General features: G+C 45.9%; 1 protein-coding gene across 1 annotated transcript; it reads right to left on the reverse strand.

Moving 5' to 3' along the window:
• Nucleotides 1-4,812: 4,812 nt before the first annotated feature.
• lingo2b (leucine rich repeat and Ig domain containing 2b) lies at nucleotides 4,813-7,352 on the reverse strand (the record flags this gene model as incomplete). Its single annotated transcript, XM_084045955.1, has 3 exons — nucleotides 4,813-5,440; nucleotides 5,802-6,115; nucleotides 6,453-7,352. 3 exons carry the CDS (start codon nucleotides 7,350-7,352, stop codon nucleotides 4,813-4,815), a joined length of 1,842 nt encoding a protein of 613 aa, XP_083902081.1.
• Nucleotides 7,353-17,997: the final 10,645 nt, after the last annotated feature.

Here is a 17,997-nt window from a genome sequence, read left to right on the forward strand (position 1 = left end):
GTCGGATTTAGATTCCCGTCTCAAATTCAAAACTCCTGAACATACCTTTAAGTGTATGAGTAAGATTTATTTTGGTTTGAAAATATACCCATAAATTTCTCATATGAAAACATTTATACAACCGTCAACATTTTTATCACAACATTTTAGCACACATCAACGTCCCTGCATTACAAAGAGTTGCCCTTAAATTCAACTTGATTTTTTAGTTTTTCATAACATTTAAAACATTTTTTTCCAACATAAAACAAAAACCATACAAGATTCCACCACGACTCTCAAATGCCATATACATGTATTAAATTACCCAGAGTTCATTGGTGACCTGGTCATGCCAGCTTGAAGTGCAGCGTTCAAAAGAATAATGCGAGCTAGGGCTGGGCAATCAACCAAAAATGCATCAAAACCGATATTTGGAACCCCTCACCCACTTAATCTTGTCAGTTAATTGATTTTTTAAATATTTTTTCTATTTCTTATGCATCAACCCTCAATCAAAAATCATAATAATTGTTTTTATATAATCAAATAAACTGATTTGTCTGATTAGCCCCAAGCCCTACATAATACTTTGTTGTACAATGGAGTCGTGCAAAAAAAAACGAAAACAGCTGATCTACAAGTTCACAATAGTGAAGCATTGTGAACTTGTAGATCTGCTATTTTCATAGTCTGGCCTAGCCAGACAACTATTTCACAATCTCCGAATGCTATATAGAGTCTGGAACTACACCTCCTGAATGCTATATAGTCTGGAACTACATCTCCTGAATGCTATACAGAGTCTGGAACTACACCTCCTGAATACTATATAGTCTGGAACTACACCTCCTGAATGCTATATAGAGTCTGGAACTACACCTCCCGAAATCCGAGACAGGAAGCTGTCATCTGTTCGTTATTTCCGTTCACGAAAATATATCTTAAAATATCTTTACATAAAAACAATTTAAAAAAAATCTATTTTTGCTAAGCAGCAAGCTATGCTTGATTTTAAAATTTCAGATACATTTGCGCGACTGTAAAGACGAAACGGAATGGGGAGGAGGCATCACAACCACTTAATCGCTTGATCATTTTCCGAGCTTCCGTTGCTCCAGGCTGTATGATGGAAGCATTCGAAAATTGTGTGAGTCTGGCTTGCAAGACTACTATTTTCGCTACTTATGAAAATCTATTATGTTAAAATTGATAATTTATTATATATAACTGTTGCACCCGTAATATTTACAGAACTCTGAGGGCAATTTTAAAAAGAAGAAGTATAAAATATTTATGAATTAATCCAAAAGTTTGAAATAATGGTGATATTGATTTGAAGTCCTATCGCCCAGCCCTAATACCAGCTCGGTCTAAATTCCACCCATCACTCACTGAAGCTTACATATTTCCTGCCACAAGGCAGACGTTGGTCAGTAAATCTCTGCTTTTGTATCTGGACAACCAGCTACCTTTTTATGATTATCAAGGGATTGGGCCGGTTGCAAAATCTGCCCCATGATTCATAGTGTTGTCAAAAAAAAAAACAGGCTTAACATGTTGTCAGAGGCTTCTCTCAAATTAACAACCGACATTTTGACTAGAGCCCGACCAATATAATAAATAATAAATAATAAATAATAAATAATAAATAATAAATAATAAATAATAAATAATAAATAATAAATAATAAATAAGTTATGTAGTGCTTTTTTATACACAAACAAAAACAAAGAAAACAAACAAGAATATCGGTCACTTGACCTTTTTGATTGTATTGGCAATTATGCAGCAATTTCTATATAATTTTTTTAAACTTTTAATATATAACAGCTGATCTACAAGCTCACAACGCATCATTATGAGGTGGTAGATGGACAATGAAAAAGAAGGAGGGAAAATTAATAGGACTCAAGTAATCAGGCCCAAAAGCCTGCCATTGGTCGGACTCTAATTCTGACCACGGGTACTTTTCGTGCGTGAAGATCCGCCTGCTTGCATGGTGAACCACATGAACATAAATATATCCCCCATGCTGTAAATACTGTACTGTAAAGAATGTTTCCTTATATTTAGGAATCCCCCCGCCCCCCCCCCCCCCCCCCAGTCCCCCTCGCCTAATTTTAGATTTATTCCAAAGGGAACAATGACCTAGTTGAGAATTAGTAATTTTTTTGCAGCATTTCTCTTGAATATTCTAAGGAGAGATTCTTGCATACAAACAAAGTGACAATACTGTTGTTTACAAATGACTAAATACAAAGGCGTGGAAAAGCGCTTTGGACCCTAACTCTCCTTTTTTAACCACTTAAACCCCATATGGTTGAGCGGAGTCCCTCAGGGCTTTATGCTAGCGTCTTTTCTGTTTTCTGTTATCGTGGGGAAAGCTTTCGCAGAACACAGCCGATCGACACGCTTGTCGATCTGCAGTGGTGGAAAAAGTAATCAAATGTTTTACTTAAGTAAAAGTACCAATACTGCAATGTAGAAATACTCTGTTACAGGTAAAAGTCCGGAATTCAAAATGTTCTTGAGTAAAAGTACAAACGCAATGCGACGCATTGTGAGCTTGTAGATCGGCTATTTTCAAATGGCCGAAATGTATATAGGGCTGAAGTGGTTAATGTATGTTCTGTAATCAAAATAAAAATCTAGTTTTCAAATAATTGTAGTGGAGAAAAGTACAATATTTGCCTCTGAGATGTGGTGGAGTAGAAGTAAAAGTATGGGAAATTGAAAATACTCAAGTAAAGTACAAATAACTCAAAATTGTACTTAAGCACAGTACTTGAGTACATGTACTTAGTTACTTTCCACCACTGTCGATCTACTACTTTCTGCGAAAACCTTCCCCACGATAAGGATGCTGGGGTTTAAGTGGTTAATTGCCCTGTCAACGCGACAAGAAAGGCAATGCGTGCACATGCACACAGACGCACAGATGCTTACATGCACACACTAACACGCGCACAGCGCACACTCACTCACGCACACGCGTTTGTATTCCTATACTTGTGGAGGCCATCAACATTTTAGCACAGTAATATTATGAATGCAATTCTTATATATTTTTTGCCCATTTTTAACACTAACCCTGAAGCCTGAGTTCAATCGTGCGTTGGTGTCACTCACTAAAGAATAGGTGTTCTACAAGTTCAGAAGCTTGTAGATCGGCTATTTTGGTTGCGTGACACCAGGAAGTATAAATCAAGCCTAAATCAAAAAAATATATATTTTAACAATGAAGTGAGGACCAGGGAAATGGGGCCTCACAATGTCTATATGTTTCAAGTTCCTGCTGTGCTTGTGCGGACAATGGGCTCTATGCACAGCAGCCATATTGGAAAGAAATTGGGCCTCTTCTTACTTTCTTCACAGGTGTTACCAATGATACTAATTAAGGCTCTGTTCCATTCTGGCCAAACAGAGTCTGTGCTGATGGCTCACTGGAAACACTTGAGGGGGTTCCACATGGCCCCTTGCGGGTGTGTAACTCTGAGAGTGTACAAATTGGTTCCATTTGTACACTCTCAGAGTTATGGGAGTTCCAGAAATTAAAAGGTTTGAGAACCACTGTGCTATACGAAATGGAACAGAGCCTTCATTAGTATCATTGGTAACACAGTGAAGGAAGTAAGGAATACGCCCAATTTCCGTATGGTTGCTGTGCGTAGAGCCTATTGGCCCCCACAAGTATAGTAATACAAGCGCACACGCACACGCATACACACGCGCACACACAAACACACACACACACACACACGTGCGCACACACGCACACTTACACGCACACGCATACACTCGCGCGCACACACACACACACACACACACACACACACACACACACACTGCAGCTCAGATGGGATATTAGACAGTTTAGTCCTGACACGTGGCAAGCGGTCGCATGCCACCGTCACCCCAAGTTGTCCCCTGTCACTTCCCTGTGTCACCTGGATGTCACGGTGAGCGACAACACCATTACTCATCACATCACCACGGAGAAAAAAAACCAACACGTACCAGCAGGGGGCAGCAGCACTGCATCACTTCCATATTGATATGTGGGCTATAGTAGTAATACTCAGTGCGCTGGATGAGAACACCATTTGGAATATAAACACGTCCACAGTTTCAAAAGATCACGTTTTTTTATATCAACATTGTCCACTTTGTCACAAGATTTACCTTCATATCGACACCCACTATATTGGTACAGCACTTTTTTTTTTGTCACAAAGCCACTTTGTATGGAGCCCCAGAGTGGCCATACGGAGAAAAAAACAACTATATTGAGGCCACATTTTACTATTATTGAGCGCTTAATGTAATATTTCTTGGCCATGAGATATAACTCATTCCGATATTTTGTGTAATTTGTATCCTATGGTTTCAATGTACAGAATATTATGTTGGAAGTAATAGTTAAGATTGATTCTAGGTTTTTACTTGTGATCCTAGTTTACTATACTGGACTATACTGTCCCTCTACATTCTATGTGTTTACCTTGCTTATTGTAAGTCGCTTCGGTTAAGAGCATTTGCCAAATGCATAAATTGTAAATTGTAAGTCAAACGTGGGAATGAATTAGACATTACGGCCACTAATTAATTAAAATGTTGGAACGAGTTATTGTGGCCACAAAATAGTATTTTGAGCTCTCATAACCAAAGTGTCCTCAATATAGTTGTTTACTCTCTCTCTATAGCCACTCCAGGACTCCGTACAGTGTCATAGAAAAGTTATTTTTCTTTTTTCAACTGATATGTGTGCACTGTCTGCCGACGCCGCAGCCGTACGTCACGACCCCCCTGTGCCACCCGAAACCGCGGAGGTCAAATCATCTTCATGTTGACCCGGCGCGGGCCGCTGGTCTCGGCGGCCTCGCTGGCCGCGCCGTTCTGCTTGCGCGGCACGTACTCGATGTCGAAGTTGCTCTTGTGCCGGCCCTTCCCCCTGCTCCACGCGAACAGCAGCAGGAAGCAGAAGATCACCACGCCCAGGAAGGAGAGGCAGCCCATGGCCGTGGAGATGATGATGGTCTTCAGGTCTATGGGCAGCGTCATGTTGTAGAGCACCGTGCCGTTCGTCCAGCTGCTGTTGGAGTCCGCGGGGTACGGGCTCTGGCTGCGGTTGCTGTACAGCGATCTGTCGCCGACGCTCAGGCTCTTGACCGCCAGCGAGGCCGACAGACTGGCGTTGCCCGCCGCGTTGCTGGCGATGCACAGGTACACCCCTCCGTCGTGCAGCTCGGCCGCCTTGATGACCAGCGTGCCGTCGGCCTGGACCTCCACCCTGCCGCTGCTCTTGGGCGTGACGTAGCGCCGGTGAGGCGTCAGCCACGCCACTGACGGCCGCGGCGCTCCCTCCGCCGTGCAGCTGAGGCGGGCGGGCTGGCCCTCTTCGGTCATCAGCAGCTGGGTGATGTTGGGTCCGATCCGCGGCTTGGTGCAGGTCACGTACCTCGGAATCAGAATCAGAATGGACTTTTATTGTCGTGTAACAAAGTGGGCGATATTCTTATTTTGTACAAGCTCCATAATCTTTTTTTTTTTCAGGAGATATGAGCCTTTAAACATATAGCATAAAAAGTAACAGGTATGAGGTTAGACTGTGACATAAGGTGCAAAAAGGTACGTACATTGACATGAGCCTAATTGAAGCTTTGTCACGCAACGGTGTCACCAAAACCCCCAAAAAGTCCAAAAAATAAGATAACTTGTGAGTTTTTAGGTCTGTTTTACCTGCGACATCGTCACGCGACAAAGTATAAACCAGGCTATAAGTCGCAGGTTAAAAAAAGAAGGCGCAGCGCATGAGGTACCTGGACACCAGAGGCTCCTTGAGGTCTCGGAGGGGCTTCCCCTGGAGGCGCTCAGGGGCGCTGCACTCAGGCTGGAGGTCCAGGAACTGCAGGGAGGGAGGTCGGTGGTCGTTGAGCAGCCATAGCAGACGGCAGTCACACACCAGCGGGTTCCCGCCCAGACACAACCTCTGCAGGCTGTCAGGTGAGGCAAACACCTCCCGCTCCAGAGAGTCCAGCCGGTTCTGAGACACGTCCAGCAGACGCAAAGCCCTCAGGCCCACAAACGCTAAGGGCTCAATGGAAGCCAGGTGCGCCCCTTGTAGGCGCAGCTCCTGCAGATATAGGGAAGCACATTTCAAGAACAAGGCAATTCAATGTGCTTGACGTAAAACATTAAGCAAAAGATGCACGTTATAACGACATTTGAATACTGTAAGAATTAAGAGAGAGGGGGGTATTCCTTTGAAGGAAACACCTGATAAAAACTAATAATAAATAAAACCACTTTTTTTAACAACATAAAAAGGACCTTTGAATAACAATAAAAACAGAAGAAGTGAAAAGCAATTAGAACAATAAGCAAGTAAAGAATATAAGAAACCTTAATGTTTTCAGCGGAAAACATTTTTTTTTTTAGCTGTGGTTTAAAAGAACAGAGTTGCAGCAGACCTGTAGATAGGGAAGTTGACCCAGCTCCCCCTGGTGGATGTGCTGGATATGGCAGTAGGACAGGTTGAGGTGTGTGAGGTAGGGCAGGTTTTGCAGCGCCGGGCCAGGGAAGGCAGACAGGTTGGTGTGGGTGATGAACAGAGTGCTGAGGTTGAGGCCGTGCAGCGAGAGGGGAGGCACCGCCTCCAGCCAGGGCCAGTGGTCCATCTCCAGGTGGCGGAGGCGCCACAGCCTCTTGAAGGAGTACGGCTTGAGGAGGCCGATGCTCAGATAGCGCATGCGCAGCTCCACCAGGCTATGGAGGTGCGCCAGAGCATCGGTGGGGACCACAGTCAGGTTGGAGCGCTCCAGCGTCAAACTCTGGAGTCCCAGTAGACCGGTGAAAGCTCGCTGAGAGACAAACACCAGCTCGTTGTCGCCCACTTCCAGCGAGGTGAGCCGGCGCAGGTCTTGGAAGCCGTGATCCAGGAGAACCACCAGGCGGTTGTGGCTCAGGTCCAGGTGGGTGAGGTTGGTCAGGCCAGACAGCACGCCCGCGGGGACCAGCTGGAGCAGGTTGCTGCGGAGGATGAGCGAACGCAAGGCTAGCTGCGATCGGAAGGAGCCGGGCTCCACCGCGCTGATGAGGTTGTCGCTCAGGTCCAAGTCCTCCAGCTGCTGGAAGGAGGAGAAGTTATCGGGGGTGATGCTGCGCAGCTTGTTCTTGCTCAGGTCCAGCACGCGGGTCTCGATGGGGATGCCTTCGGGGATGGTGGGAAGACGCTTGCGGTGGCAGCTTACCGACTTGCTCTGGGCGGAGCAGTCACAGCGGGCCGGGCAGCACAGGGCGGGGCCCGCCACAAGGAGAAGCAAGGCGCCACCCAGGAAGAGGTGGCGCTCGTATTGGGACGCGTGTCGCATGACTCTCTCTACCCACGATGCCCTCTGTCACGGCACAGCTTCGTATCCACGCAGACCACCATCACGATCAAGCTCTGCAAGACACAAAGTGCATACTGTACATGTCAATGTGTTGTCCATGCTACACCTTCTATGTTGGTACATGGACAGAATGCGGACAACATAAATAGGTCTTTTCACACAGGAAGAACTGACGTGTTTAGTTATTTCAATGACAGGCAAGCGTTCAAGTTAGGGGGGTGTGGGCAATCTGACAGGCCTAGCAACAAGTGGGCGCGGTCTGGTGAAATTGACAAGTTGGTGCTCATTTCACGCATGCGCCCGCCCGCGTCAAGAACTGAATTGTGTTGAACTTTTCTTTTTTTGACACGAATCAACACATCTATTCACACGAGGAGTGCGAGTGAGAGCGCTGGCATTGCGTGGCTTCCCCGTGTGAAAATACCTTATTTCTTCTGGCTGAATGCCGGGATTGAGCCATATCTTTCTCTGGGGCTGCCTGAAGAAAAAAAGCTTTATTCTGTGAACAATCTTTTCAATACTGAACTACCGGCGTCTGTGCAGCTGTCGCTACAGTTATACTCATACAAAGAGCTATGCTATGTCATTAGCAAATGATTCCAGATGTCGGTATGGGCTCATAATGAACACATTCCATGGTGGAGTAAGGACTTTTCAGTGGCGCTTTCTTCCTTCAGCCTAATTTACGTTTCGTCACACGGCTGTGTCGCGCGCCGGAAATAGCCGACCTACAGGCTCACGACGTGCCACGTCGGCACCGCGTGGTGAGCTTGTAGGTCTGCTATTTCCGGCCACGTATACATTTTGGCTTTCCTCCTTAACCTGTTAAGACACTTTTCTTCCATAATGCACTATTCCGTTCCCTGCCAACTCATGTAATGGAATTAAACCGTTAGCGCAGCAAAGCACGGCGCGGTGGGAGCCACTGCAAAATGCTAATATTCATCACTCTGCAAAAAAGAAAAGAAAAACAAAGGGGGGGATAACATTATCTTTCCCAGGGGAACGAAGATGTTGCATCAGGCCCGTGGTTGCGATTTGACCCTCGCTGAAGCACACGGCAGCGAGGCTTAATGCCCAAGTGGATTTGACGTGTGTATGTGTGTACGTGTGCGTGTGTATGCGTGTGCGTGTGTGTGTGTGTGTGTCTGTGTGTGTATGCATGTGCGTGTGTGTGTGCGTGTGCGTGTGCGTGTGCGCGTGCGCGTGCGTCTGTGTGTGCATGTGCGTGTGTGTAGGGGTAGGGGAAGAAGAGCAAACAGAGACAAACGAGAGAGAACCACACCTTTCCCCGTCGCGCGGAGAAGGAAGAGGGAGAAGCCTTTTCCGCTAGAAAAACAAAAGCCCCTGCCGCAGACAACAGGTTGTCGACTTGACGGATCGTTATCTCGACAGAAAGGCTCAATGATAATTGCCTCATTAACGCAGTCTCCTCGCAAACGATGTGGGGCTAATTATAAAACACACACACACACACACACACACACACACACACACACACACACACACACACACACACACACACACTCCCACACACACCCACACCTGTGAAAAACTGAAATGTTGATGTGAAATCTTAAGAGAATATTGGACCGGTCGTTGCTTCGTGGCGCCAAACCCTGACCAACAGAGGCACCACATGCTGCTAAGCAGATGAGAAGTAACACGCCACATTTATGCAACGTTGACGAAATTATAGTAGATCTACAAGCTCACAAACTTGTAGGTTGGTTATTTTCAGCAAAGTATAAATATAGGATTTAGACGTACTAGCAATACAATGTGGGTGACACATTCAGTCAATAGCGGAGATGAGCCAAGAACCTTAGCTCGCTCGCGCTCTCTCTCTCTCTCTCTCTCTCTCTCTCTCTCTCTCTCTCTCTCTCTCTCTCTCTCTCTCTCTCCCTCCTCCCTTCCCCAGCACTCACCTCCCTGTCAGACTCCGAACGGCTGTGCTGTATTCGGTTCTCTCTCTCTCTCTCTCTCTCTCTCTCTCTCTCTCTCTCTCTCTCTCTCTCTCTCTCTCTCTCTCTCTCTCTCTCTCTCTCTCATCCTATCGCCTCATCTCATCTCTCTCTGTCCTCTCGTTCTCAGATCTTCCACATATCTGTCGTCATCCTCCCTTCCCTCAGACCTCACCACCACCACCACCAGCGGCGTGGCTGAACAACCATTGTCTCCTCCGCTCCCCACAGGCACTGTTTTTATCGACCCACACACACACACACACACACACACACACACACACACACACACACACACACACACACACACACACACACACACACACACACAACACACACACACACACGCACACACGCACACACGCACACACACACACACACACACACACACACACACACACACCACACACCAGGAATGTAGCCTCTCACAAAGAGCCAGCCGTTACCACGGTAACTACAAACCCTCCCTCCCTCCATCCCTCGCTCCCTCCCTTCCCATCTCCTCTATGTCATCGGTTCTCAAAGTGGGGTCTTGGCACCCCCCACAGGGTCCTTGGGGGGTCCCAGGGGGTCCCATATTTTATATAAACCGCATTATATTTATTGTATATATAGCGTTGAACCACTTTAACCCTATTTTATATGTCAACTGTTGAAAAATAGCAGATATGAAACCTTGTATCTCCATATTTCTTGTTTTTTTCATAAACTAAACAATCTAAAATCTGCAAGCTTGCAGATCGTATGTGACATGCCCAAAATAGGTTGTGAGAAAGTGGAGAAAGTGTGTGAATTAAGTTAAATTAAATTCAATACAAACCCACATTAAGTGTGGGTTTGACTATTGGCTGTTTGTGTTACATATCTGTCTTATAGCATTATCTATGTTTCAGTCCATATTTACCCATCTCTTATTGTCTGTGTGTGTGTCTCACATTTCAACTAAGGTCTAGACCCCACCTACTCTAGTGTAGTGGTCAAAGTGGGGTCCAGGGAGGGGGTTCCAAATGGCCCCTAATGGGTGTGTATTTCTGAGAGTGTACAAATGGAACCAAATGGACCCGTAATGCGTCCATTTGGTTGCACTTGTACTGTCTCAGAGTTATGGGGGTCCTTGAAATTAAAACGTTTGAGAACCGCTGTGCTATCGCAAGACGATTGGAGTGATCCAATCGCTCACATAACCGTGGTTACCTACGTAACCATCGTTATGTAGCGCGATATTGGATCACTCCAATATATGATATACACAATATCAGATTACTCTGTGAGCTAGGAAAAGGAACAAAGCTCAACCTCAGTTATCAGAAGGGGTTGAGCTGAAGTCCTCACAATAGGGAGTTGCGGTCCGTTTCCATAGAAGCTGAGGCAACCCCCAAAATGGTTTGTTCCACACGGTTGGAATGGACCACATTAACGCGGTAGAACCTAGCAAAGGTGCTAGGCGACAGAGGCACAGATATCAGACAGGGGAACCCCCCGGAGCTGTACCCCTGGTCGAGTGTGAAACCTTGGCGGACGGCCAACCGATATGCGTTAGTGATGACATCAACAAACCAGTGTGAAAGTCTCTGTTTTGAAAGCCTCTGGCCAAGAAATTTCTCACCATAACAAAGAGAGGTCCTCTCGTGTCAGGACCCATCCGGAAAAACTCTGCTCTCACAGAGAGTGCATGGAGCTCACTGACCCTCTTAGTCGAGCTGAACGCCACCTTCCACGAGAGGTGCCTAAGGGAAATAGAGTCCAGGGGCTCAAAGGGCGGCTGAGCAAGCGCAGACAGGACCAAGGCGAGATTCTAAGTGGGAACCGGGGGAGCTCGCACCGGACGAAGGCACCAAACGCCCCTCATGTAGCGGGACAGCAATGGGTGTCTGTCTACCCATCGGTCCCTCCAGCCCGTCATCATGACCCGCAGAGATGCAAGATACACCTGAAAGCCACAGGGACCCCTGGGCTCGTGGAACCAGAATGGGTCACAGTGGCAGCCGCCACAGCGAGCGCAAGATGAGAGACAGCAACAACCTGACTCAGGGGGGCCTCGGTCATCACAGAGCTATCAAGAGCCACCAATGACTCCACATCTCGACCCTGTCCACCCTCAAGCGGAACAGGGAAAACAGGGGAAGAACAGATAGCAGTGCTATTGAGAACCACCTGGGACAGCGAGCCAACACCCTGTGTGCTACCCTGCCCAACGTCAACACTCCCATCAGAGAGGACCGGGGGCGCCATCGGGACGACGCTAACTAGCATACACCATGAGGCGACGGCGTCTGTGTAGCCGCGGAAGCCACCCGTGGCGCAGTTCCACGACAGGACGGCAGCCGCAGTCTCGACTGCCGGGAACCCCGAGGAGCAGGGCCGGGGCGCAAAGCCCAGCAAACTGCTGGAAAGTCTCTTTGTCTTTACCCAGCTTCGTTGCCTGCGACAGTATGGCCTCCATCCCTGGCCAAAAGGTAACACCTGGCGTAAGGGGGAGGTCCATAAAGGGCTTCCGGATCGGCAAAGGCAGTGTCGACTGAGACAGCCAAAGGTGGTGCCGCAAGGTCACGGCCTGGCCATTAGCCCGTGCCAGCTCCATCTGCAGCAGACCAAGCAACCTGCACACCTCCATCACCTCGTCGACGAGGTCCTGGCGCCCACCCGAGAGGGAAGGGATGAGGCGGGCCAGGTAGGAGCCAAGCAGCATGGCCGCGTTTGTCAGGAGGGCCATGGAGGAGAGGACGGCATAAGTGGAAGCTGGTCACTGACCTTCCCAGGACCAGTCCTCAGCTTCGGTGCTCTGCCGACAATGTCCCCACAGGAAGGATCATAGTCACCATGAATTTGCCTCTGCGGACATGTGGACACCTCAAGTCAGGCAGGCAAAAGCCATTGTGATATAATACACAAGTGATTTATCAACGTGGAAGGCCTGCAAAGCGTGGAAAAAACAACAGCGCAAACCCCTGTGTATATTTCCCGCTGCATATATTGTCACTCGCCTGTAGTTGTAGCCCGTGGCCTCATACAGGGCGGACACAGTGTGCTTACAAATCGAATGTGTACACCGCTCGTTTGGCCGAGAAGGCTCAGACCCGTTCGCGTGGAACGCACAAGTTTAACACAAAGTACACTCTAGGTTGGAGCACTCGCTGCCCACCCGGAGCGCAGGAGTTTGTGATGTAACAATTTGGCATAGCCGCGTGAGAAGAAAACACGTGAGCATGCATAACACGCAAGCACGTGTGTGTTTCAACTCGGGGGAAAAAAACAGCAAAGCTAACTATACACAGCTTCCCACAAACTTATAAAAGGGTAGGCGCAGTCCCCAAATCCGAGACAATCGCGAGGACAAGAAACCCCCCGCGCCACGATACAGGCTGACCAGATTGTGTATCGCCCGTACGTACATCTATAAACTCCTGAACGAGATGGCACAACCGAGCAGAGCGAAGCAGAAGCACTCAAAGGAGGAGCTACAAGTAGTTTTGCCAAGCTATTGAATAGCTGCGATGTTACTTTCTGCACAAAGAGCTTACTTATATGCAGCTCTAAATGTCCACCTCTTCGATGCCGCGGAGAGGAAAGGAAGGAGGAAGAGGGTGGTGCCACGTAGGAATTTGAGGCATAGCAGAGGGCGACGCCCCCTAGCCGTGGCACACTCCCGTACACAGATTAATCTGGTAAGCCTACCTCGGTGCCTCCGCTGCCGCAGAGGGATAAATCATATCGGAGTGATCTAATATAGCACTACACACCCTATGGTCTTAATAATGCGTTGCATCGCAATACATTATGAGCTTGTGGGTCGGCTATTTTTGTTGTGTTTTTAAGTGGTTTAACATTTCTCATTTTGCTGGGGACTCCCCTGGAATACGGACCCAGGGACACAAGCGGGTCCCCAGTCTTCACTTTGAGAACCAGCGCTGCTCTAGAGTATACTAGCCATGTTCCCAGCCTTTTCTCATCTCAGAGGAGAAAAGTCTGGTCACGACGTGCCTATAGGCCAGGACGTCCCCCGGAAACTTTTTTCGACCAATCACAACACAGGTTTCATGCACGGGGAATGCAAACAGATCTGTAACGCCTTTGTCTCTCGAGTCATAATGCTTCTGCCTCTCCTACGCTTTGGAACCTTCCACATTAGAAGTGCTCATTCTATAGAGGTTTTTAAATCCTTACTTTGTTGTTCTTCTTGCACTTTCTTGTTGATGTTTTGTCTCGTTATGTACAGCACTTTGGTCAATTTTGATTGTTGTTAATGTGCTGTATAAATAAAGATTGATTTGATGTGCTACCAAACTAATTATTCCAATAAGTACTTGAAGAAACTTGCCGGATTCATAAGATTCAACAGGTTTATGGGTAGGAACTACCACTATAACGGCACTCGTTTCTGAGGGAGTTATTTTTGGGAGGGCAGACCATATCTGCATTGTGTGATTCTCTCTAGACTGGGTCAGAACACCGCTAAACCAGTTGATCCCAGTCACAGGCGTCATTGCAGGAAAGAAAATAAATAGGGTGTAAAAAAAAAAAAAAGTATGTGAAATAAGCAAAAATAGGGGATCATTCGGGAGAAATAGGGGAACAATTTGGCAAAAAAAGGTACACATTCGGCAAAATTTGTCAAACGCTCAGTGAAAATGGTGGTAAATGTGCAAAAAAACAACAACAGACATTTGGCAAAACATAGGCAAGACCTTTACAACTGCACTACATAGTGTAGCTAAAGGGCTGTTCGCACAGTACACTGTACATACTGAGCACTATAACTGTGAAGATTAAAATGGTTTGAACTCAAGTGGATGGCTAAATCCACATCACAACTATAACAAAGACAATGGTGAACAATATAGTTATTGTTATAGTTATAGTGCTTTGTGTAAACAACCCTTTATGTCACTATAACTATAATTATAACTATAAGTATATATATATATATATATATATATATATATATATATATAACTGTAGCAACGACCAGCCATGGCTGAGAGAGTCCGCCTGGGAAACAGAAAGTTCCAGGTTCAAGCCGGTGTCCATGAGAAACTGAATTTGCCCCGTGGGATTAATAAGGTGTACGTAATCGTTATTATAGCGATGATAATTTGAGCGTCCACACTGATGAACGATAACGTTGTGTAAACACACACTGTGCAGTCAGAGCCGTGACAGCTGTGTCAGAGCCCACACATAGAGGCAGCTGTTAGAGCACTAAATGTGGGCATGGCCATAAAACAAAAACAAAAAAGGAAAACATCGGACACACACACACACACACACACACACACACACACACAGTGCAGGTCCACACGTTGTGATTCCCAAGGAGATGTTTTTCTTTTTTCCCTGCAGCCGTAAGGCAGGTCGTCGCGGAGTCGCGGACCCCCAGTGAATGCTTCGCCCAACGCTCTGCTCATCGCGGGCCACGGACCCGACGCTCTCCTCCAGTGTATCAATGTCAATGAGTAAACAAAACGCTAACGTTGTTAGAACCAAGAGCTAACGGAGTACATCCCATAGCCTGGGGGACCGTAACCAACAGACCCTGTGGCCGTGCATGCATGCATATGCACAGTAATGGCGAAACTGTGGCCGTAGAGTTACATAGAGTTTCCAAAAAACGCTAATAAACAGCTTGAATTTGGGTGAAAAAAGGTGTTCCTGAATGTCTTCACATGGTAATGATCATTGGCCATGTGCAAGGTCAGATCAATTGCTGAACCCGGAGAAAAACGTGTTCAGACAGACAGAGATTCCAAAATGGCTAAATGTCACAGTACTACCGGAAAACCAGTCAGAAAAAGGTGCACTCGGTTTTACCAACGGAGGCGCGCCGCCTGAGCGACGAGCGTGCCGAGAATTGCGAAGTCACCTTCAGTCGACTCAGCGCCGTCCGAGTTATGTCCCGAATGATAGAGACAGAATCGTAAATCATCGCCCCCCCCCCCCCCCCCCCTCCCTAGTATCGGTACCTCCGAGACGTCATCTATTTTTTTGACAGGGGCCCCCGCCCCGCCGCGGGGGAGCGCGGAAGGTGAACTTGAAGAGAACGAGCACTCCTTTTTCACATTTGATTGATCCTACATTGCTATCGTGATCTGTTATGTATCAGCAATCGACTGCACAATAAAACGCTGCTAAATGTGATTTTACGATGTGATGTGTTAGAACTACTATTTCACTACCTCTTGGAAGTTTTTTTGTTTGTTTGTTTGTTTGCTTGTTTTCCAATTTATGGAATCTTTGATTTATTTCTTTATCAAAATGAATTCATGAAAAAAAATATTTTGAAATAATACTAATGATAAAATACAAAACGGATAAAGGTAGGGTCACGACCCACTGTTTGGGGGACAATGGCCTAAACCAGGGGTCTTCAACCTTTTCAGGCCAAGGACCCCCTTGCTGAGAGAGAGATGAAGCAGGGACCCCCTACTCTATATTGTATAAAATTGTGTTTCAGATTAAAGGTTTTTGTTTACTTAGTCTGCTATTTTTTCCCTCTACACCTATAGCCTCTTTGCCAAAAATAGAAAATCTACAAGCTCTCAACGCCTCGCAGCGCGAGATCTGCTATTTTTGGCTAATGTTCCCCTCAGAAAAGGAATTTTAGGGTTCAAGTGGTTAATGTAAAAAAACAAAATCCTATCACACAAAGATTTGGCGGACCCCATAGTAGCTCTGAGGACCCCCTAGGGGTCCCGGACCCCCTGTTGAAGACCCCTGGCCTAAACGGTACTTTTTTATCGACATATTCATAAAGTAAGCAAGCCTTGCCATGGGGCAGGCTCATGTTTCTGTATCGAGAGGCAGCTTTGATGTACACGTACATCCCCTGGACATGATGCTAGTATGACGAAGAGACGTAACCCACATCCATCCCTTGATGTTGAGACATTGGATCTCATTTTTATAGTCTTTGGTATGACCCAGCCGGGAATCGAATCCCAACTTCCCAATCTCAGGGCGGGCACTCGAACCGCAAGGCCACTGAGCTTTTAAAAGACATATATATATATATAATTAAACGTCCCTGAATTGTCCATCATCCGTTATTATGCTGTTGTAGTGCTGTAATGTCTTTGTATTGCCTTGTGGTCAGTGGTGTAAAGTAACATGTACATTTACTCAAGTACTGTACTTTAGGTGCAATTTTGAGATACTTTTCCTTTACTGGAGTATTTCCAATTGCCTATACTTTTACTTCTACTCCATTACATCTCAGAGGCAAATATTGTACTTTTACTCCACTACAATTATTTGAAAACATTACTTACTAGTTACTTTGCAAATTTAATTAATTATTACATTAAAAAACATACATTAACCACTTTAGCCCTATTTTATACTATTAGAAAATAGCTGATCTACAAGCTCACAACGTGTCGCGATGCTACGCGTTGGGAGCTTGTAGATCTGCTATTTTCAAACATTTTAGTACTTTTGGTACTTTAAATACATTTTGATACCAATACTTTTGTACTGTCAAGACTGTGACTGCGGACCGGGCCTTTCCATGGAGCGCGACCGTGGATTTCTACTACACTGCACTATACCACTATACTATATATACTGTATATTATCTTAATATTCTTATATTATACCATTATATACTACATACACATTATTGCTGTACTATATTATACTATCATATATATCACATATTACACTATTATATGTGCTACTATTGTTACTGTTACTACCTGCACTGTATCTCTCTCTCTCTCTCTCTCTCTCTCTCTGTCTCTGTCTCTGTCTCTCTTTCTCTCTCTCTCTCTCTCTCTCTCTCTCTCTCTCTCTCTCCTCTTTCCCCCGACACGGTCGAGGCAGAAGGCCGCCACCCTAGAGCCTAGGGCCTGCCTGACGTTTCTTCCAGTTAAGAGGGAGTTTTTCGTTGCCACTGTCGCAAAAATTGCTTGTTCAGGGTGGGATTGTCGGGTCTCTTCTCTACATGTAAAGTGTCTTGAGACAACTTGTTGTGATTTGACACTTTAATAAAATTGAATTGAATTGAAAAATTACTTCTACTCAAGTGCATTTTTAATTACGGACTTGTACTTGTAACAGAGTACTTCTGCATTGCAGCATTGATACTTTTACTCAAGTAAAACATTTGAGTACTTTTTCCACCACTGCTTGTGGTGCCTTACATGCTGTAGCTGCTTTGACCTTGTGATGCGGGCATCAAGCCTTCAACAGATATGAGCATCAAAACGTATGGGTGCCGCTGGCCTCTCTGCTTATGGTCTAATGGACACAGTCAAAGTTCATAGCACCACCAGCTGCTCCTGAGGTGGCAAGTATCTGCACAGTGGTGCAAGAAATACTTTGTGATGCACTATGAGCTTGTAGGTCTGCTATTTTTTTTAAACGCGTGCAAATCTTTGAATACATATATATATTTTTTTTTTACGTGAACATTTTTAACTCAAATCTTTGCTTCAGGGGGTACCTGGAACAATATTTTTCGAGATGCGGGTCGGCTGCCGAATAATTATCATTTTGGGGGTCAAAAAAAGTTTGAGCACCACTGATACAGTGACATACATTATTCTGAAAAGTGTTAGGATTTAGAAGACATTTTTAGAATCTGCCTCAGGTCTTAATGGGTTAAAGACATATTGAAATAATAAAGAATACGTTTTTCACACTTTTAGAGTATACCCCTGGTC

Source organism: Gymnoscopelus microlampas, assembly GCF_963454915.1.
Source record: "Gymnoscopelus microlampas genome assembly, chromosome: 20".
NCBI classification, from domain to species: domain Eukaryota; kingdom Metazoa; phylum Chordata; class Actinopteri; order Myctophiformes; family Myctophidae; genus Gymnoscopelus; species Gymnoscopelus microlampas.